At 39.2% G+C, this 22,034-nt stretch overlaps 1 protein-coding gene across 1 annotated transcript in view; it reads left to right on the top strand.

Moving 5' to 3' along the window:
- ADAM22 (ADAM metallopeptidase domain 22) overlaps positions 1 to 22,034 on the top strand; it is a gene marked incomplete at both ends in the record, with an annotated part of 128,497 nt that overhangs the window by 93,354 nt on the left and 13,109 nt on the right. The window contains 15 exons of the mRNA XM_080338491.1: positions 670 to 769; positions 4,464 to 4,535; positions 5,039 to 5,131; positions 7,273 to 7,353; positions 7,598 to 7,648; positions 7,933 to 7,996; positions 8,513 to 8,618; positions 9,711 to 9,827; positions 10,506 to 10,674; positions 11,645 to 11,753; positions 12,531 to 12,621; positions 13,897 to 13,914; positions 16,715 to 16,909; positions 19,807 to 19,907; positions 20,487 to 20,553. Coding sequence (XP_080194617.1) covers positions 670 to 769; positions 4,464 to 4,535; positions 5,039 to 5,131; positions 7,273 to 7,353; positions 7,598 to 7,648; positions 7,933 to 7,996; positions 8,513 to 8,618; positions 9,711 to 9,827; positions 10,506 to 10,674; positions 11,645 to 11,753; positions 12,531 to 12,621; positions 13,897 to 13,914; positions 16,715 to 16,909; positions 19,807 to 19,907; positions 20,487 to 20,553 — 1,434 coding nt within the window. The remainder of the gene's footprint in view (positions 1 to 669; positions 770 to 4,463; positions 4,536 to 5,038; positions 5,132 to 7,272; positions 7,354 to 7,597; positions 7,649 to 7,932; positions 7,997 to 8,512; positions 8,619 to 9,710; positions 9,828 to 10,505; positions 10,675 to 11,644; positions 11,754 to 12,530; positions 12,622 to 13,896; positions 13,915 to 16,714; positions 16,910 to 19,806; positions 19,908 to 20,486; positions 20,554 to 22,034) is intronic.

Genomic DNA, 22,034 nt, shown 5'->3' with positions numbered 1-22,034 from the left:
ACTAAGGACCTAAATAAAAAGATCACTTAAGTTACTTTGGGAAAAATTATTTCCCTGTGCAAAGGATCCATGGAAGGTTTTTCTGCATCCTCTTGTTTTTGGGTAGTGTGCTGTGCCTCAGGTGGGCATTCTGTACTCGAATGAAATTCATTCAGGGGAACACAGGAGAAAGGGAAGCTGAAATGTTAACTGATGTTTGTTAGAAGCATGTTTTAAAATGGCATAATTCTATTATATAAAATTTCTGAGGGCCAGGAGAGCGATTTCATGTAAGGGGGAAATGAAACATGAGAAATCTTTGTCTCCTGTTGTGTGTGCGGGAAGAAATAAAAGTATTTCTGAGATCAGGCCCGTTAGCGGAACAGGGAATGTTTGTGAGAACTACACACTGTGTAATAAGATCTATGGTATTTTGCATGAAATAACTTAGTGAAATGTTTTAGACCTCTTGCATTCCCTGAGCTCTGTGTAATTGTTGAAATTATTTGTCATTTACTAAAATTATTTGCAAATCGGTGTTACAAGCAGATAGTCACTCTGATTCCGAGCAGTGTGTTTTTGTACTTTTTCTGAAATATAACATTATATTTCACCGCTTATTTAAAAAATAAGTAAATATAGTATAAAAAGCACTATGGAAAGTAATCCTACTATCTCTTTTCTGTGCAGGTATTATCTTCCAAGCAAGTTCTCCAAGTGTGATATTGAAGAGTATCATGAATTTTTAAACAATGGAGGCGGAGCCTGCCTTTTCAATAAACCAACCAAAGTAAGCATTACCTTATTATTGAGTGTTATTTCTATTATTTTTCTAATTTAGATAAAACCAAGAAGAATGAAAATTATAATGTTGGGGAAAAAAACCCCACACCTATAACTTTGCTATTTCTGGTTCTCTCTAAGTTTTCTGGTCACATGTATGTCAATGTAGCTGATTTTAGTTCATAGGAAATTATATTTAAATAAATTTGTAATGTATGGTTTCATGTCCTGCAGAGTTCCAATAGACTTTGATTTAGAACCATTCCTCATGCAATTTGTTCTGAATATTCTAAATATAGTATGTTTCTGAATTTATTTGCTGAGATCTCAAGTGTCTTGGTAAACTTTTGCACAGCTTGAATTCTAATTTGTTTTGAACTGATGTCTGTTGGTACAAATCTCTGGAAGTTGTTCCTTTTATTTCACATCTGTCCCAAAATGAAGACACAGCTCCCAGAGCCTCTGCAGGGGATGCACAGCCCTGCAGCCCCGTGGCTTTGCAGGCACCAGCGGTTACCTGGGGTTGTGGAATTCTCCCTAGTGGAGAAAGCAGAGTTTTTACAGTGGCTTTCAGAACAGAGTTTGAAAACTGGGACTAGTTTTTCTAATGCTGGAAGAGACAGATCAAGGGAGAAAGGCCCAAGGAGTAGGGGACAGACACTGGGAGATCCCATTGCTGCTGGGCGCCCATCACTCCCAGGTGCTGCCCACAAGGTCTCCATCACGATGACCAGGGTCTGTCATCCCCTGAACCACGTGTCCTGGGGGAGAAATGTCTGGTGAGAAGGGCTCAGATCATGTTAGCCCTGTGTTAGCTCCTTCCAGGCCAGTGCGTGTGGCTGGGCACAGCCCTGCCTTGTGTTGGGTAGTCCCCCTTTTGGGGAAGGTTGGTGAATTTCTACTGGCCCCTGGTCCTCTGTGCCCCTGTACCTCATCTCATTAGCAGAGTATTTCGTTCCCCTGAAGGCCTGGGGGTGGGAGAGCTACAAAGGTATCAGGACCCACTTGAATGACTGTCCCATACACTCCGAATTTTCCTCTAAAGAACAAAATCAGGAGAAGTGGGAATATCTCTTGAGATAGTATTCCTTTTTTCTTTGCTTGTCTTGCCTCAGTTTTGGCCTGCTAAACAAGTATATTCACATGCAGGAAGATTAAGAGATGCAAATAAAGATTTGAAGATATGAAATGATGTACTGAGAAATTTGAGGGAAATAAATACAAAACTGGACTAAAGAAACTCCAGCCAAGATGCAGGTGCTTCTATAATGGAGGATTTGCAGCAGGGTTTCAGAGTATTCCTGCTCCACTTATTGAAGAATGTTTTAAAGTGTAAAGTAATCAGGATAATGATCTTGACTCATTTCTATATGTAATTAATGTTATATTCTACTTAGTGTCTGTCTTTCAACAAGCAGAGGAAAGAGGCTAAGGCAGAAAGACAGTCCAATGTGGAAAAAAGAGTTGATCGCTGAGGTGGTCACAGATGTAAAAGGAAAAAATCAATCCTGTAGTGATGCACGTTCCTCCTGGAGTGGCTGAGAAGTGCATCTTCTGACAGCCACAGAATTTCAATTAATATTAGAGAGAGGTAGACAAGGCAGCAAATCTGGATAAGCTGTCTGCTTATCTCTCAAAGATCTCCTTTCATGAAAGAATGTATCACTTAAAGTAGAAAGAACTGTAATTCAATAAGAAGATGTAAAATTTCCCATCCTTTAAAATGCATTTGCATTTTAGAAGTCTGCTTTTTCTCCATCTCATTAAAGGTGGAGAGAAACATTGGTGGTTTCATTTCTTTGCTGAGTGGATTCTTTCCATAGTGTAATGTGTCTTACTTGGGCTTGTTTTAGCAATTAAGTTCATTTACACATCTGTCACTTGGAAAAAGAACCCAACAGTTACTCTCATCCCAGCTTAGATTTGCAGCATTTACAATTTTTTCTAATGGCATATGGAAATGTGAAACTCAGATGTGGAAGCCAAGGTTATTTATAATGTTATATGTATTGTTGTTTGGGTTGGTTTAAAGTTATTGTCAGTGGATGTCTGCCTAATTCACAAGGCTGTCAAATATCTGTTTCCTAGCAAGGGTGATGAAACACAAACTTACGTTTGCTTTTCAAGAAGTATGAGATAAAGGAAAACTGATGTGACCAGGTGCAGTGTTCAACAGCACTACACTGTAAGATCAGCTGTGATCTGGAAAATTACATCAGTGATTGGTGGAGTAAATTGGGCACACGCCCTTTTAAATTAATGGATGAATTATATCACTTTTTGGGAAAAGTTATCCAATTTGCTTTTCATGTTTTTTCTTCCATTTCATAGTTAGCTGTCCCTATGTACTGCAGCAGATTGGCCAGTTGTTTCAGGGCAGGACACTCTGTTATTTCCATCTACTTGTCTGTATTGAGCAGCACACCTAGAAATACCGAAGAAGTTAAGACATCTGTAAAAATATATAGGAAACAAGCAGTTTTAACAACTTTTTAATAATTCTAAAAGATAACTGCTTGCTTACATTTAATGTAACATTCTACATATGCATTTCATGCTGCAGTCAAATTTCCATGTCAATAGGAGGATCTAATAATAGCACATCAGTCTTGTGCCACAAGCCTGGGGCTGGTTTGTGGCACAGTGAAGTATACTGGGTGATGCTCCATCCTGTGGGCTACTGGCAGAAAGGCAGCAGCCAGATTGAGACACATTCTACACCACGAGCAATGTATTTGTGCAGATGGCTCATAAGCAAAGTGGTTTCTGGAACGATCCCAGTTTAATTGGAGAACTCAGAGGACAATCTGCAAAATTTTATTCTTGGTGACACACTTAAATGCCTTCTCGTTTATGTAATAAAAGCTACCATTATGTTTTCTTATGCCCAAAGGAAAAAAAAAAAATTACCTTTAGAAATTTTACGAAACAGGAAACAATGAAACTGCAAAGAACAGAGTATGTCACTAAAAGAGAGCATAGCATGGGGTCCTATGTAAAAAATGGTGATCGAATCTTGCCCCTAGGAAAGAATTCTGTGAAGTATACAGATGTAGACATTTTAAGTTACAGTTTAGTGTGGGGGCTGAAGGGAAAGGCAGGAAGCCTCACCAGCTATACTTTCTCATCTGCCTGTGACACATGCTTATGGAAAACGCTGGCAGTTCCCAACTGTGGTAGAGAAAAAAGGAAAAGCATTTGACTACAACAAAAAACGACAAAGAAACCCAGCCTCTCCCCTCTCCCTGCATTTCTGAGCCACATGTTCAGAAAGGGCGAAATTTTTAATGGCTATTCCTTCTGAAGGTATAATGCAGGCCTCAACCTGTGACACAGTTCTCATTGCCTGAATCTAGAAAAGCAGCAATTGCAACTCCTGTGACAATAATGAAACTTTTTTCATTTATTGTCACACCTTTTGCTTTTGATTGTGGATTCTGCTCAAACTGAATCTGCTGCAGAAGTGGCACTCATGCACAGAAGACACTATGTGACTTGGCAATATTTCCGAATTAGTTCACAGTATTATTAGTTCTCTCTGCATTTATTTGTGTTTCTAGTCTGCTTCTTCCTGAGTTGTAGGTACTGGCTTTTGGTTAATGTCTTTGCACTGCTAGCTAAAAAAAATGTTGTACAGAGTAAATATGACAATGATTACATGAGGAGAGACATGCCCTTTGATTTCTGATTTTGTCCTGCAGCTTCTGGATCCCCCAGAATGTGGCAATGGCTTTGTGGAAGATGGAGAAGAGTGTGACTGTGGGACGATAGCAGTAAGTGCAACGTACTTTAAGATAGCAGCTAAATTCTCTAGGACATGGTGCTGCCCATCACTGCTGTTAACATGAAGTGGAGGAAGACAGGCAATGTTAACATCTTTTGGCAAAGGATTAATCATTTCTTATTTTTTTCCATCATGTTTTCTCAATGTCAGCCAGCTTTTTTATCACCACACAGATTTGGAAGAGCAATAGTAATAGCTACCCATTCAGAATCAGACCTTAAAAGATGTTAAAGAAAGTATTTTCCTAGATGGGAACATGCCTCTGGTCAGTATTAAAATGTCACTATTTAATGATTGGCACTGTGAAGTTAGAAAAATTATTTTCTGCTGCAAACAGCAGCTTCATGCCCCACAGTGTATGCCTTTTTCTGCCTTCGGGTGCCTAAAAGCTGGTTAAAAATCTGTTCAGGTAGCCTGCTAACATGAGAAGTAATAAGAGAGCTTGGAGCTCATCTGCTTTTTCCATGTATTCTAAGTGTGTGTGTTCCTCAGGAGTGTGCCAGCGAAGGAGGAGAGTGCTGCAACACCTGCACGTTGACGGCGGGATCCCAGTGCAGCAACGGGCTTTGCTGTCGCAAGTGCCGGGTAAGGGTGGTGACCTTTACTGCAGCACCCTGGTGCTAATGCATCCAGGTGCTATAGATAGGCACCACAGCAGTTCTTTTTCCTTGCAGACCTTGTGGTTCCTTTTCTAATAGCTTCCCTTTAAAAACTGGCTGAAAACTGGTTTGTCTGGGTGGATTCTCTGTCTTTTAGGCTTGGCTTCTTGGGGCAGGGACTGTGATCAAATGCAGAGGTGAATGAAAGCCTTCCAGTTTCAGAGAAGTTTTAATAAGGTTGAAGTTCCACGAGGTTTCATTAGATGTCCTTCTTTAAACACACACATCCTTACCTGTGCACCGTTCCCAATGCCTTATGTGTTGCTCTGGATTTGCCCCATGAGACTGAATGAGAACATCATACCACAGAGCACCTGAGAGGAGGATAGAGTAAAAAAAACCCAAAGACACAGCTAGCAGAATTGTTTAGAAGTGTTCGTTTAAGACACCTGACTTCAGTTTCAGTTAGATCTGCCTGTTTCTCCTTATGTTTGAACTGACTGAAATCCCACTGAGTAAAGGGAATCAATCAAGCCCTATGTAAACTATAAGGTATTCTTCATAATACATCAGTAAATAGTAAAAGGAGGTTTAGCCAGATCTTGGCTGTAAGAGAGACCAGCTGAATGTGACTTCAAATAGTTGTGTATGCTCATTTAGTAGTGATAGTGATAATTATTATTAATGTTATTAAAACTGTGGTGTACTATCTGTGATATTTTTATCTTTGTCTGTGGGCATTTGAAGGTTTAATTTCCTTAGGAGGAACATCAGTAATAACTGTGAACCACATTCTTGACTTTGTGCTCATCTTACTGTTAAAAAAAGAAAAAGCACAGACTATGCTGGAACAGATCACATTTCCATAAGCACATTCATTTTTTTAATGTAATATATTAAAAAAAAGCACATTGCCAGTGTGGGTGAATTTTGTTCAAGTTTCCAAGTCACATAGGCGCCATACTAAAGACTCAGAAAAAAATATAAGCTTCTTTGTATCTATGTTATTTTTGCAAATGAGGCAAGAATTTACATACAGAGAGATGAGGGTGAGCCAGTGAAGAGAAAGGGAAGATTTTGCAAAACATGTGTCCCTAGCAGATGTTAATCAGAACAACAGAAATTTGGGGTTACCTTCCCCTGTAATGTCCTTCCTGAAAGCAGGAGTGAAGGAGGGATTGCTAGGAACACATGGTGCCTGGACATCCCAGCACCCTGTAGTGTCTCTGACAACACCACTATCCACATTTTTCCAGAGACTGGTAGGAAAAAGATAAGCTGAAGGCTGAGAAGTACCAGAGTCTTGTTCTTCCACCAGTATATGGCCGTTCACACCAGAGTTAGCAGGTGTCCCCAAAAATTATGTGAGCATGCAGATCTGGAAAGAAAGTCACAGAGCTGCAAAATGAACTGGTTATCGCAGGCTTAAGAAAGTGTTCAGGCAAAATCAGGAGTCTGTATTATGTCCATGGCCAGACAATCTAATAATTGCCACTAATGGAATGTCTTTCTACTTTTAAAGGTCTTGAGACTTAGCATAGAAGCCTTTAACTAAAATACCTATGTTAGGTCACTGGTACATTTTTCATGGTTAAATATCTGCTTACTTAGAAAACGGTGTCAAACTGTACAGAATTCAGTACATTTTTTAATAGTTTCTGTTCTGCAACAGTAATGGGGCATTATAATAACCATAGTGTTTATACCTAGAGTTTTGCAGCATTCTTCATCCCTACAGAGAACAACAGGATCCCTCTCCCTGTTTTATAAAGAGTAAAATAGTCACAAGAAGGCACAATGACCTGGTCAAGATAATGCTGCAAGCCACTGCAGTTTTGGTTTGATAAACCCCAGGGGTCCTGTGTCCCGGGAGAGCACTTATCTTGCTGAGCCCCGTGCATGGGGCACCTGGCAGGGGGTGCCGGAGAGAGCGGCACCACTTGCACCAGTAAATGGCCGGTGGCTGCAGTGGTGCAACATCTGCACCAGGTAGCGTCTTCCTGCTTCTTTCAGCATATGAGTATTTCCCATTTTTTATTTTAGTTAAAACTGTAAGGAATCATTGCATTTAAGGCGAGATAGTGAGAAACAAAGACACTAATTTTCTGTCCTTTTTTTTTTTTCCAGTTTGAACCTAAAGGAGTTTTGTGCCGAGAAGCAGTGAATGATTGTGATATTGCAGAGAACTGCACAGGAAATTCCAGTCAGGTGATTTTTATATCTTCAAGAGATGAAAAAGCTCCACCTGTAGTCTAAGCCACACCTGTAGTCTCTCCATCACTATGAATGTTACTGTTTTGTACAGTAAGGTGTATAAAAATTATACTGAACTTGCTGATACTGAAAAAAAAAAAGCACGATACTGAAATAATTTTCCATATGACATTTGTTGTATGCTTTGCTTCCATGCTTGTCTGATCTATGATGTATTAGTTATTTTCTCTTTCTATAGTGTTCTCCCAATATTCATAAAATGGATGGATATTCGTGTGATAACAAGCAGGTAATTAGTACTTCAATTTGTTTTACATTCTTCTGCTTTTATAGATTGCTTTTTATAGATTTTTATTTAAGGTCTTTGGAAGTCACCTGGGACCATTCTGCTGACATTCCTGAGTTTTGGGTCTCAGTTTTATTTTGGAGATGAGCATTTATATGAACAGGAAGTAGGATGACATATTAGTTGCCTCAATAAAACTCATGTGATAAATCTGTATATTAAACAAATACATATTTTGGAAAATCAAGTTATTTGAAACTTTTTCTGTGTCTTTTCTTTCTTTCCAGGGTATTTGTTTTGGAGGAAGATGTAAAACCAGGGACCGACAGTGTAAATATATCTGGGGTGAAAGTGAGTGATTGTTTTTGTTTCTAAGTTGATTGTCATTCATGTGGCTTGAAAGATTATCCTAGCTGAGAAAAATTATGGAAGAGACATACTTCAAAACATTAAAAACAGCTAGGTCTGTATGTCCCTCCCCCTCTTCCCTCCTCATTTTGTCTTTCCATCCTTTCCCAACTCTTTTTCTAGTGTTGGTAAACTTACTGGTGATTATTCTGGTCTTAGGTTTGCCTTCTCATTGACAAGACCGTAGGAAGCCTATACTCGTACTTATTCATTTATTCCAGTGGCTTCTGGACATTTTGGACTAACAAACCATGTCCAATCTGAATGAAATCGTAAAATAGTGCTGTGGTGCCAACATAAATCTTTCAATTGAGAAAACTGTGCGGAGTTTCACAGACTGTTGGTACTGCAGTTCACAGATTGGAGAGCTCTGCTTGCTTTGAGTGTGCACCTTCATTTCCAAGGACCTGGCTTTTTGTAGTCTTCATCATCTTAGAAGAGATTTGTTTCTGTTTTCAGAAGTGACAGCTGCTGACAGGTACTGCTATGAGAAGCTGAATATTGAAGGGACTGAGAAAGGAAACTGTGGAAGAGACAAGGACTCCTGGATACAGTGCAATAAGCAGTAAGTTGATCCATTTAGAAAACAACTGGTGTGACATTTTTATCCTTGATCTAGTTCTTTAGCTGGCATGAAGAGGCTCAAAAAGCCTCTGTACAGAACACACTTCAGGCCTTCTTCTGTGGACCTTAGTGCAGGAAATTCTGGAGGGAGAGGAGTGTTGAGAGGAGATGATGTCTGACAAGAGAGCACCATCTGAGCTTTGGGAGCACTTGGACCAAGAGTAGTCCTCAGACTCTTGGTGAGGCTTAGCAGTGCAGGGGAGAGCAGCCTGTGGTTTCTCGTCTCTGTGGCATTCACCCTTTAAGCTGTGCCATTGCATTGCTAAGTTGGGTTCAGTTTTCATCATATTGTAACCCTCCACATATTTTTCCTGCAAGTTGCTGCCTAAACCATTGTTTCACATTCTGTATTTATGCAGATGATTATTTCTGTCTATTTCTGAACCTTTCTCCAGTCCTCATCAAACCACACCCTGTTTTTTCAGATGAGTTCTCCATTCTGTCAATGCCATTTGAATTCTCATCCTGCCTACAAGTGAACTACTGTCCTTTCTTACTTTTTTGTGCAGATTTGATAAGCTTACTTTTGTTCCTTTACAAACTCAGCAGTAAAAAATATTCAGTAATATGGAAGTGGCCAGACAGTGCACGAGTTTCCACACATGGGTTGTAAAGACCCTTCAACAGCTGAATTAAACTTGGAGTCTCTAGTTCTCTTACATACATGTCATATGAGAGTTTGCTTAAAGCCAGTAAATAGTGCTTCTGCTGTAGGGCGAGTTACTGTATCTTAATAGAATATTAAATCAATTTGATGTGGTTTGTTCTTGACAGCTCCCTGCTTGCTATTACTCGGAATGTTTTGATAATATGTCTTAAAAAAGACACTTTTCCCAGTCTAAGCTCCGAGGAGAATAATTTTCTTGGGAAACAGGACATTATTTATGGGAGTTACTGCCAGTGGGCGAAAAGCAAAGAATAACAAACATGTTACAAAGCAAGCCAGGAAAACCACTTTGTTTTTCATTGGCTGTTTTCCTTGATTATTTTTTTTTTTTTTTTCAGTGAGTATCTGTTTATTCTCTCAATGCAGGGATGTGCTTTGTGGATACCTTCTGTGCTCCAATATATCCAGTGTGCCCAGACTTGGAGAACTCGATGGTGAAATCACATCGTCAGTCTTGCAGTTTGGAAAGGTCTACAATTGCAGGTAACTGGAAATCCTGAAAACAAAACAGAGATGATCAGTATCCATCTTGCATGCAAAAGCAGCTTTCTCATTCCTAAGTGGAGAATGACTGTTACCATTACAATATTCTTCTTATTAACACATAACCGTTATTCTAGCTCAGCTTTTGTTAAGCTTCAGGAACTTGGCTGCATGTGGGGATTACAGCTGTTTTGCAGTCCCCTGTGTGTAGTAGTTACCTTCACCTGTAGAGACATAATGCTTTTCTCTGGCCTTGTGATTTTACATATTTTGATGTTTGTGAAGTACTTAATGTACTCAAAATACTTGGACATATGCCTGCACTGCCAAGGCTAACTAGCAGCTTAATACATTACCATACGTGATCTGAATCCCAGTTATAGACCTGTTGTGTTCTCATAGCCTCACACAACTGTCAGATAAAACAAAGTCCTACAGAAGTAAACTCAATGTTTTATCCAAGCTAGCTCTTACCCAGGACAAATGGTATTTGTTTTCGCCATTACATTTGTTTGGCGTAGATATACTGTGTTTTGGTTTGTTTCACGTTAGGGCCAGTGCTCAATCTGGGCATCGTATAACGCAGACAGAAATGAAGGCAGCAGCCCCGAGCCCAGTTTCTCAAGCAGTCCCATCTAATCAGAACACGTCTCCAGGGTCCTCTTGGTTGTCTTACAGTGGTGGCCACGTGAAGCTTGATGAGGAGACTGACCTGGGCTATGTGGAGAACGGGACACCGTGCGGGCCGAACATGGTGTGCCTTGAGCATCGCTGCCTCCCCATCGAGGCCTTCAACTTCAGCACCTGCCCAGGCACCACAGACAGCCAAATCTGTTCAGGACATGGTGTATGTTCTTGTACCGTTTAATTCTTTTTTCTGTTTTTGCTGAATATCTGGCATTATGTAGTGTACTAGCTAGACCATTTGGGAAGCCAGCAGCATGACTCTAGAAGTCTTTATACTGGAGAAGTATTTGAAAAGGAAAAGGGGAGGAGGCACATAAATAAACATAATGCATCTTAAACAATGAGTCACAGTAACTATGCATTAGTTTGCAAAATTTTTCTCAGTCGATTCTTCTGCTGTCACTTCTGCTAACTTGATTGATGTTTCCTCAGGCAATGTACTGGAGAATATAAAGGTTCAAGAACTAAGAAACTTGGGTTTCTGTGCTTCCAAGTGCTCTTTTTAATTCCGTCTGTATTATGTCATGAGCCAAGGATGTTCATAAAGGTTTTGGATTTTGTTGGCTGTGAGTTACTTTGCTCAGGAGGACAATCAGCTGGCTCTTGCATAGTGTCAGCGTCTCTGCTTGGTTCACAGCTTATGGCTTTTATGTGGCACTGGCGAGTCCCTTTGTCCCTCACACAGCTTGAAACAGTATCCAGGTCCCTACAGCTGAGCTGAGATCAAAGTTCTTGCTCTCTTATAATGTCTTTTGTCTTCTGCACTACACTACACTGTGTAATTAACCACTTAATCATATTTAAAAAAAAAAAACAAACCAGAAAATCGTTGAGGTTCAGTCTCTCAAAGCAATAATAAATGGCTCTATTAAATAAACATTACATTAAATATATTAATGTACTTAATATGTAAGTATATATGTATATATAAATATATATATTTATATATAAGGTATAATAATACATTTATATCTAATACATGAATTAACATAGGGGTATATTAAAAATTTTTTGCAAAATTTTGCAGGCAGACAAAATCAGTGCTATATGACTGTACCTATACTGTCAGTATTAACTATGGGAACAGATTAATTTTATTACTTTATTCTGAGCTACACTTTTGGTTGCAGGTTTGTAGCAATGAAATAAAGTGTGTCTGTGATCGATTCTGGGGAGGAGACGACTGCAGTTCTCGCATCAAAGATGACATGTTTTTTGATAAAGATGCCATCAATAAAGGTATGTTGTTATAATTTTTACCAGTAACTGGAAAAGTTCAGGTTTGAGGAAGGTTCATTAAGCAAAAGTAGATCTCCAGCTCTTTCAGTGAGCATTCAACACGATGCAGCATTAGGAGCCTCATTCCCTTCTCTTCCTCCCACAGCAGAAACACTTGGTATCTGTGAATAAGATCACAGACCTGGGCTGGATGTGAGCAGTGCCACTCACAAGCATTTAGTACACCTCTTAAGACTGGTACCAGTGTGTCCAGTTGTACCTTGCTTGTCCAATCATCTGGTTGCCTTATTAAATATATTGATAGATTAGGACAAGCAAGAAGTTACTGGGACTTTTCACATCTAGATGGAAAGGTAGTGTTACTTACATGGCTGTTTTTTATTTGAAGAGTCAATATTTCATTACATGGCACAGAAATTTTAGGTTTTTACATTTTTTGAGTGAAAGTTTTCATTCATCTTTAGGCTTGCATAAGAGAGAAAGATATTGTGGAAAAATGAGGGTGTGAATATCTTCATTATAAATCCTTGTGGAGGGACAGTTTTACCATGTTTAGAATGTCTCTTTGGTTAGTGTCTTCAGTTGTGGCAGGGATTTGAGCAAAAACAAACAAAAAAGTCACTTTTATTCCAATGTAAGTATATATTTGCCAGGCACGTTAAAAGGGTGTAAGGGGAAAGTTGTCCAGGGAGGTTTTTGAAAAACAGTACATTTACTGGTTTTTTGATATTTTTCTCCTAAAACCCTGTATATTTTTCCCCTTTCTTTTGTTTCCAGGTGTTGTTAGCACAAATATAATAATAGGGGCTATTGCTGGCACAATTTTAGTGTTGGCTCTCGTTTTAGGAATAACTGGTTGGGGTTACAAGTAAGTAAATTGTGTTCTTCTTAATACCGTTAAGATATGTTTATTTCATCTGATAGCTGATTATGTTATGACAAGAACAATTAAAACATAATGTAAAAAAATCTCAGTTGGATTACATTTATACATTTTTATAGTATTGGCATTTTTCAAGTAGTTCTTCCATGTGTATGTGGTGTAGGAGAGCTTGATCCAGGTTTGAAATCTGTTTCTTAGTTATTTCTTTTCTCTTTTCATAGACAATCAGATTATTATTTTACTATATCTGACAAAGGCAATACAATAATAGAGCGTGATTCAATTATAAATATATCCTAATGATGAAGTAAATTTAGCAAGATTAATAAAGCATTTAACCATAGGCTTCCTTAAACAGATGTTTATATTCAGTCACCTTAACCCGATATTAATTCAGGCATGTTTTTTGGTAAGAGAGGTTGATCTGTAGTTTGCAAATAAGGTGCAAGTTCTCTCCTGGTGTAGAGCTGTTAGTGCTCCGCTCACTAAGAGGCAAAATAGGTTATTTTAACCTGGTTTTTTTTTCTCTTTTTGTGAATTTCTTCTGAAAAACAGAGGGATTGAGGTTTTTTGCATGTATGAAAAAAAGATTCAAGGTACTTACTTTGTCACTTGTATTTGACTGAGGCTGGCTCTTGAAGTCCTTCTTCCACAGGTCCTGGCTGTGCTTGGAGGGCAGGGCAGGTTGAGACGTGGGCAGTGCTATAGCTGGGACACAGGTTTGGCATAACAAACAGGCACATCCCCTGCTCGTTTGTAAGACTGAGGGCAGCTCAAAAATACATAAGAAAACAAGCACTTGGAAAAAAACGTTAAGATTAGGACAATAAAAATGTGGCTTATGCTGTCATGGTATATCACTCTCAGCTTCTGGCAGTTATTTGAAAATCTAGACTTCTATTTTGAGTATAACTCCAAAAGTTAAGGGCTCATTTTGAGATTACATCCATCCAGTGGGATCAGTTTTTGGAGGTGGAGGGCAAAAGTGCAGCTTTCACTGGCAGCGTCACAGTGAATAGACTTAAACTGATCATGAACTGCACCTGAACTCAGCACTGACTTTAGCTGTCAACATTAATGTATTTTCCTTGTTTATTCAGATTTAGTATATTTATGTTTATTTCAGGAGCATTTTCTATGGAAAAATTTTGAGCAAAATTTTCATTCTGCATACATTATGTTTCTCTTATTGACCATATATGCCTGCATACTGATAACTCATTCTTCTTTCTTTCTCTTCTCTTTTCTTTGTATGGAAAGAAACTACAGAAGACAGAGGTATGTGATAAAAGTAATAGAATGTATATTATAGAGTTCTGGAAATAGTTTTTCTTCTCTCTTGCTCATTTACATGCTATAAAGAAAATAAAGTGACGTATGATGATATTTTAAACAATATTTCCTTGAATATATGAATTTGATATTTTTTTCTATAAAGGCATCGCTTGAAATCTTGATTTCACTGGACTCAGTAGTAAATATAGTGTTTACTTTGGAGACAGACTATTTTATTCAGGAAAACAGGAGAATATTTCCAATAAGACAGACTGAAAATCTGCTATTGGAGATGAAAGTGTTCTTGGGAGGCTGAAAATTGAATAATTAATATTAACATGGTGTTCAGGAACCTTTTGAGACAAATTCATTTCTGGAGCTTCTTTGCAGTTAAAAATACAATGCATTTAAATTGCTGTGCAAATGGAGAGCTCATTTCTTCCCTCCACCCTGTTTGATTGATTTGTAGCTAAGAGCACAATCCTGTCTTCAGCACAGGGCTGAGCTTTCACCCCTTCATTATTGTGGCCAAAATCCGAACAGTTCCTTGTGACTCAGGTGTGGCTCCTGGAAGACCACCTCCCTTCATCAGTCCCTGGCAGACCAGTCTTCTGGAAAGGAGTTGACTCCTTCGTCTCCCAGTTCCCCCCAGATAAGAGAGTTTCTCAGATTCTCCTGTTTTCTGCCTGTATCACCACGTCCTGGTCCAAGCTGCTGCTTTGTTTGTTGCTGGTACCTATTGTGCCTGTTCTCCATTTCCCCTGACTGTGTAAGTGCTTTCTCTGCCAGGCTTAGGATACTGGTAAAAAGCAGGAAAGCTCCACCAGGTGCTGTTTGGGTAGTACAAGGTCAGATAGGTGGCAGGAACAGTAACAAGGAAAATGCAAAGCTATTGAAGTTGAGCCTTATGGAGAGGGTAGCAAATGTTACCCACTGCAATCAAGGCAGAGTTTGAGCATTTGGAGCTGCACAATGGCATGTAATAGGCCATCGAGTCACTCTACTATGGATGTTTCAGTGTTGGCTGAGGACAGAGAAGCCAGAAGTTCAAAATACAGAAGGAAACCGCCTCATACATATTTGTGTTAGAATATTAATCAATCCAATGTTATCAAATCTCCAGAAATTGGTATATGGACAGAGAGCTGTGTATATGCGGTCAGTCTGTGGCTGTGTCTGTGGGCATGGACAGAGTGGAAACCAGCATAAGCTGAGGCTTTTGAAGGTGACAGAGATACTTTATTAATACATCTCCTTCGTACAGAAAATGAAATTATGTACATTGACTTCTAAACACAATAATTTTGGTTATGTACAAGGAGCGATCCGTAAGTTGAAAAAACAGACATCCACCAGAGTTTCCAGTGTCCTTTTTTTTTTTTTTTTTTTTGATTCTTTACAATTAGTCTTTGAATAAAGATGAAAACAAGCCATTGAGGTATTTCGAGCATTACATAAGGAATTATATTTGGTAGTACTAAGCAACTGAAGTGAGTAGACTGAAAATAATCAAAACTGCAAATTAGCAAGGATTCTGCCAGCTGGGATAGTGTGGCTTAAAGGGCACAGTTACGTGGGAGGAGTAATTTCTGATGGGGTGGTGAGTGCACAGTTCGCTGGAGGAACTCTGAGGAGCAGAGCTGAACACACTGGTGTACCCGCTCAGGAGCAGGACAAGAACCAAGACTCAAAAGGTATTAGAAGAAATAGTGTGGAAGTACTGCATTGCACTAATGATTTATGTGCCATATAATTCTATATTTTAAATACTTCAGGAGCATTAGAAATTCAGATATGGAATGAAGAGAGCCCAGCTCAGGTCTGTAGTTGGGCACAATTTGAATGTGAATCAGCCTTCTGATAAATGTGCATCTTAACGAGGCAGACTAAAGCAAAAAGGCCTTGGAAAGTGCAAGGCTGAATAGATAACTAAGCTGCTGGTATTACGATATAGGCAACTTTCAGAGTAAGTACTTGTACTAGGGAGGATTTTGCAACTTGGAACTGTGACTGGAATATTTGCACAGCAGTTTTTCTGCTGGCAATGAACTCACCATCTGTAAAAAAGATGCATAATTTGATTAGGACTTTCTACTGCATAGATCATGTAATGCACCAAACCCGAGCTTCTAGTGATGGAAAAGGATGTGTGTGTCATTCTTTTTATGCGTCTTGGCAGACTGAGTCTGTTGTGGTAATTGTGAGAAGCTGAGAACCTCTGACGCTGGTGTGAGGTCCCCTGCACAAGAGAACAGTAAATAAACTGGAGGGTATTTTCATCCTGAGGTCTAAACAACTCAACAGGTTGCTATTCTTGGATTCAGTAATGATCACAGAAATTAAGTGGAAAGCATCTATCTCAGAAGGAAAAAAACACTCACTTTCCTGAACCCCTTTTTGATGCAGGTGGCATTCAGCTGAGGCTGCAGTATTTATACTGCACCTGGGGATGCTTTTCACAACCAGAGTGATGAACCATTTGAAACATCTGAACTTGGTTTCCAGTGTCTCAAGAACCACAGACTATTCACTTTGAAAACTATGATCAGAGTTTATCAGCAAAATGTTTCTTGTTTTCCCATACCAAAACCACATAATCCACTTTTCTGCATATACCAGAAGTACGTGGGAGTTTTCTCTTAGATGGCTGAATTATTTATTAATAGGTATATTGTGTGTGGTTAACAGTTTCCTCATGGATCGGTAGCCTCGCCTCTTTCTTTTAAACTAATTTTTGTGCATGTTTGTGTGCATGCTGGTGCCTGTCATGTTTTCTGACTCTACGATGTTTATTATACTTTAGACAAATACCCCAGGGAGATTATGTAAAAAAGCCTGGAGAGGCCGACTCTTTTTATAGCGACATGCCTCCTGGAGTCAGCACAAACTCTGCATCTAGTTCTAAGAAGAGGTCTGCTTTTCTGTCGCATTTTCAGATTTCTACCTGTTCCATCACCCATTATTCCATTAGTCAGAACATTTCATTGTTTTGCAGCAGGTTTGATTCTTTCTTCTTTCTTTGTGGAATGTTTGAAATAGCATCCTTTATCCTTTGATTACTGATTGAAATATCACATGCCATGAGCTGCTAATTATTACAAATAGGCTGGAATAAACAATTTTCCATTGTAAACTGATTTTCAGTTAATCAAATTTTCATCATCTCCCTGCCTGAGAATTGTTTTCAAGTAGACGGTAATAATTAAATTGTTGGCTCAAAAAAAACCCCAAACAAACACCAAAAAAACCCCACAACCCACCAAAAAAACCCCCACAACACAAAACAAACCAAAACCAAAAAAACCCCACAATTTTTTAGATCATGGTCATGTAATCAAAGAAAAGGAAAACTGTATTGCTTCAATAATGTTTATAAAGTGTTCAATATAAATGCTATTTTATATCTCTGTTTGTCAGTGTCGTTAATTCACTGAGTTGACCTAAACTTTTGGATAATATTCTTGCTGTCTCACATTAAAGATGATGGTGCTTGCATTTTTTTCTGCTTACTAGGCTAATACTAAATGGTCATTAAGTGTTATCTTAGAAAATTATCTACAAAAACTTTCTGTAGTTTTGTGCTTACTATTATGAGTAACGGAGGAGAGCATTAGATTTTGTCCTTGATCAGATTTCATGAATTCCATTATTATTCTAGTTACTTAAGAAAAAACAAGAACATTTTAAAATGGAAAATTCATTGAAGAACATCGAGAGTCATTTGTTAATTGCTTAGGTCATTAGGTCATGATGCTCACCATCCCTCTGCAGTTTGAGATCCTGTAATTATGAAAATCTCCAGCTAGCACATTAAAACAATTTACAAGCACCATGTCGTAGGAAGGATAGACAATCCCAAACTGCTTCATAAGAAAACTGCAATTCTCAATTCTTGTCTTGCTGAGAAGTCTATAACTGTGCAGTTGGTGAAGTTATTTCAAAGAAAGTAAAGAGAAATGTATGGAAGGGGATACATTTGCAGTGACATTTGCTGTTTGGGTGTAGCAGCTTGATCCTAAAGGCAACTTCCTTCAGTCTGTTCTAATGAATATGTTACTAGGAAAACTGTAATAGTGATTGATTAAGGGTTTAGATTTTTTTAAATCAGCTTTTTAATGCATGAGTGGATACATTATTTTTTTCAGGGAGCAAGCATTAATCTTAAATGATGCACTGTTTGTGTTGGAGAATCTTTTCTCATTTGGATAAAATTTTGAAAAAATACTGGGAAAGCAAGTTTTTGTAGCTTTGTGTAAGCAGTTTCAAATACCAGTTAAGAAAAATGTTTATTTTTAAATGAATGTAATTTAACATGTTTCTTCTTTCATGTAGTATCTGTGTTTATTTTCATACTTCATTTCTTTCATGTCTCTGTTTATTGCTTGTTCCAAAAAGCTAATGGTTTCTAAGGTCTGTCTGTACTAGAGAGTTTTGTTGTTCCCCACCACCAGTTCAGGTATGTTGTGCCTCTTTCAACTCTGGAGAAGTCTGACAAAAATTCCATTAACATTGTACTGACGTAGTCCTTCCGTTTGAATGCCCAGAGTGCTATTTCCTACCTTCCAAGCTGGTTTTGATTTGCTTTGTGTGCAGAGAGGGGTGGCTTCTCTTGGGAGATGTCAGGGTGACTGGGCCATTAGCTGTCTGGGCTTCTCTGTGCTGAAAAGCACCATGAAGTGTTAGTTTGTATTCAGAGGATGCTCAAGGAGTAAGATGTGACTTTATGATAACTCTTGCTATTAAAAAATAGCAAACACCAAAACTAGTATATAGCAAGATGTTTCTGAACCTGAAAATAGACCTTTAGGAGAAGAAAATGATTAAAAAAATATGTCAGTGGATCTGTTGGTTCTCAGACCTTTCATGCTGTAATTAAGTTTGAATTAATGAAACTGTGGACCTACTTCAGCATGGCTGTGATTAGCTTGGTCTTCTGGAAACTGAAGAGCATCTCTCAGATGACTGCCTCCAAGGAAAGCAGAGACTGAAAAATCTAGACATAGCAACTACACAAATAGCTCCTCTAAGTAAAACTTCTTTCTAATAAATAAGGCATCTAGTCTGACCAGTTTTCAACTTCCTCTTGTTTTCTTCTCTTTTGGAAATAATTGGAGATCTCATGGCAGACAGCTGAGCAGCAGCTCTAGTTCAACAGGAGGGAGCCTGTTGCAAAACCCCGTGTGTTGGACATCACCATGCACACGTCTGGTTCTTAGGGGGAATACAAGAGGAAATAAAACCTTTAGTTTGCACCAGGCACCTAGATATAAAGACTGTTTCAGCTTTGAGTTTAGCCTTAGAAATATATACTGCAGTGACTGGCTGACAAAATATAATAAAAATTGAAAATTGGCAAAGTCGAGGCAGAATTACCCCTCCCCTGGAGCTACCAGCTGTGGGTGGGAGGATGCTTGTCCCAGGCTCCTGGGCCCTTGAGGCTGGAGGCAGTGGGGTGATGGAAGCAGCCCTGGCTTCCCTGCAGCAGCAGGAGGAGGGAGTGGGCAGCCTGCAGGCGGGGTGTGCTTGACTGTGAGATTAAAAAAACCTCAAGATGAGCACAGTTGGAAGAGCATCTTGCAGCTAAGAACTGGGGCAGAGTTGCAAATCCAGAGAAAATCCGGTGTGCGCTGGTGTTTGTGTTTTCCACAGCAGACATGTGAGAAAGCGGTGCTGGAGCCTGGCTCTTGAACGTGGGCACACCAGACCGCTGCAGGGACAGCTCTGAGGTGTAACTGCAGGGTTTAACCCCAAATCCTGGATGCTCTGCTAGTGCAGACAGACCTTAGGTGGTGTTATGTCACTGGCCTCAGGAATGTGACTCTCTGAACCACTGAGCTAATGCTGACGTGAGACAATACCCTTAACAATAACCACATCTGAGTCCTCCTATTCCAGGTCAAATGGATTATCTCATTCCTGGAGTGAAAGGATCCCAGACACAAAACATATTTCAGACATTTGTGAAAATGGGAGGCCTAGGAGTAATTCTTGGCAAGGTAAGTGCGAACCTCTGTGCTGGCCACCGTCAAAACCAACCTCTGGGCCATTGCTGTGCTGCTGAAAGTTTAGCCGATCTTAGGACAGCAGAGTGACTACTTAAAATAGTGCTAATTGTCATTAACCTGGAATTGGTATTTAGCAGCACCTACACAAGTACCCTTTTTTTGCACAATGCTTTGTCACATAGAAATGGCATTTAATTTCTCCCCTTCCTCCAGTGTGAGCTAACGTGAAAAATAAGTCTGTTCACTCTTGCCAGCTTCTGTGGTTTTATAATATGAGGCAGTGTTTATTGTTTTTCTTGAAATGTAGTGATTTTCTCAAATAAAAGCTGAAATGAAGGAGTTTTTGCGCTGCACGGTTGCAGCAAAAAGTAGAGCAAGATCACCAAAATGTCAAGTTTAGCTGATCCGGCGTAAATCAAGAGGGACTGACCTGTGACTTTTAAATGGTTAGAGCTAATGAGGTAATGACTCTTTTTGCTGAGGATGCAAAATGAATATACAGTTTGGCATGGGACACAGGTGAGTTTCAAGTTGTTTTACCTTCTATCTTTATCCTTTGATTTCTTTCAGGTAATATAGGAGGAAACAGAAAGAAAGTCAGAGGCAAAAGATTTAGGCCACGATCTAATTCAACTGAGTAAGTCTGAACTTACAAAAGCAAAGCCAAAAAGAACAGTTATCATAATTGTGTTCTGTAGATGGAGATTAAGAGTACTGAAAAGTAGATAGCTGCGTTTTTGCTCTGTGGCTCATTCTGATTGCTGACTGATAATCTGGTAAATGGTTTGGCTGATGTATTTCAACCTTTTTTATGTATTCTTTAAACATTAACTATCAATTTTCTTTTTTATGTAGGCTTCCTCACAGTCGTTTCCATAGCAATTCCCAATGATGGTGGCAGCCTGCACCATCACTGCAGGCTTTTGTCTACAGTAAACTGCCATTGCTGAGTGTATCCTGGTTCAATACTGAATTTCTGATAACCCATTTCCTACCCTTGTCTTCGCCCTGGGTTGGGCCATTGCAGAGTTAGAGATTTGTTATCTCTGCATACCTGCATGGAGGTTTTAGGAAAGGTTTGAGAGTACCCTGAAGTTTATTGTTGTAAGCCTGAAGCAACCATTTTTGAGTAAGCCCTGCAATAAATGGGTAATGAGAGTCCTTAACAAGCAACCCATCCCCAGACCTTTCCAGTATGGCTTAGAGTTGCTTTTTTTATTGATGTATTGGCTACAGTTACTGAAGAGCTCATGTGCAGTGCTCCCCATAGGGGAAGAGCCTTCTTACGTACTTAAGGCTGCTAGTTCAGACTCCTTTTGTGAATGGCGAATGGCTGGAAACATAATCTCTGGCCTGTCAAGCACCGGCCTGCTCTTACAGCACTTATGCCACATGGGAATGGCCCCTTCTTTGACCATGGTGACAATGACAGTGCCTTTTCCCCGTATCATTAGTACTAACTTTGCACCTCTATGGGCACATGGGCTTGATACCAACCCTGCTGGAAACTAATAATGCTAACTCCTCTCTGGGCCCTGCTTTCTTCAGTTTGGGGATTTTGAGTTTGTTTTGAACGTTTTCTTCCACCTGCAGTGCACTGTCTTGAGGTGAGTAGGCTCAGAAAGGTTCATAAAGAAGACGTTTTGTTACAAGTTGCAGAAATAATAGCTTGATGCACATTGCAATTATTACATGGTCAAAATGGCAACATGGAATCAGAAATCTTAGCCCTAGATCCCTTGGAGGAATTAATCTATCAAGTGCCCCTGTGCTCTTGGTATTTATGCTGATAAACACTGAAATGTTATTTTACTCATTTTCTTTTGTCCTTGCATGAGACAGTTTGATAAAAGCAAAATTAATCTGACCAGACTTCCAAGAATACAAATGAGATTGCACATTCTTCTTTAGAAACTTGTCCTGTGCTTTCTTTCATTTTCCAATTATATTTCTTGAATAGAATTTGTTAAAAAAAATTATTAAATTAATGATACCATTATTCTATCATTCAGCAGAGGTGTACACTGGGCCTGAATTGGTCCCTAAAGAATTAAACCAGATCAGCTGTTTTTAGCTTAGAGTGAATGTAACTGGATGGGAAGAGTGTTATTTTCAGTA

This window comes from Nesoenas mayeri, assembly GCF_963082525.1.
Source record: "Nesoenas mayeri genome assembly, chromosome: 2".
Lineage (NCBI taxonomy): Eukaryota > Metazoa > Chordata > Aves > Columbiformes > Columbidae > Nesoenas > Nesoenas mayeri.
Note: the sequence above shows the minus strand (reverse complement) of the source record. Positions and strands in the feature narration are given on the sequence as shown.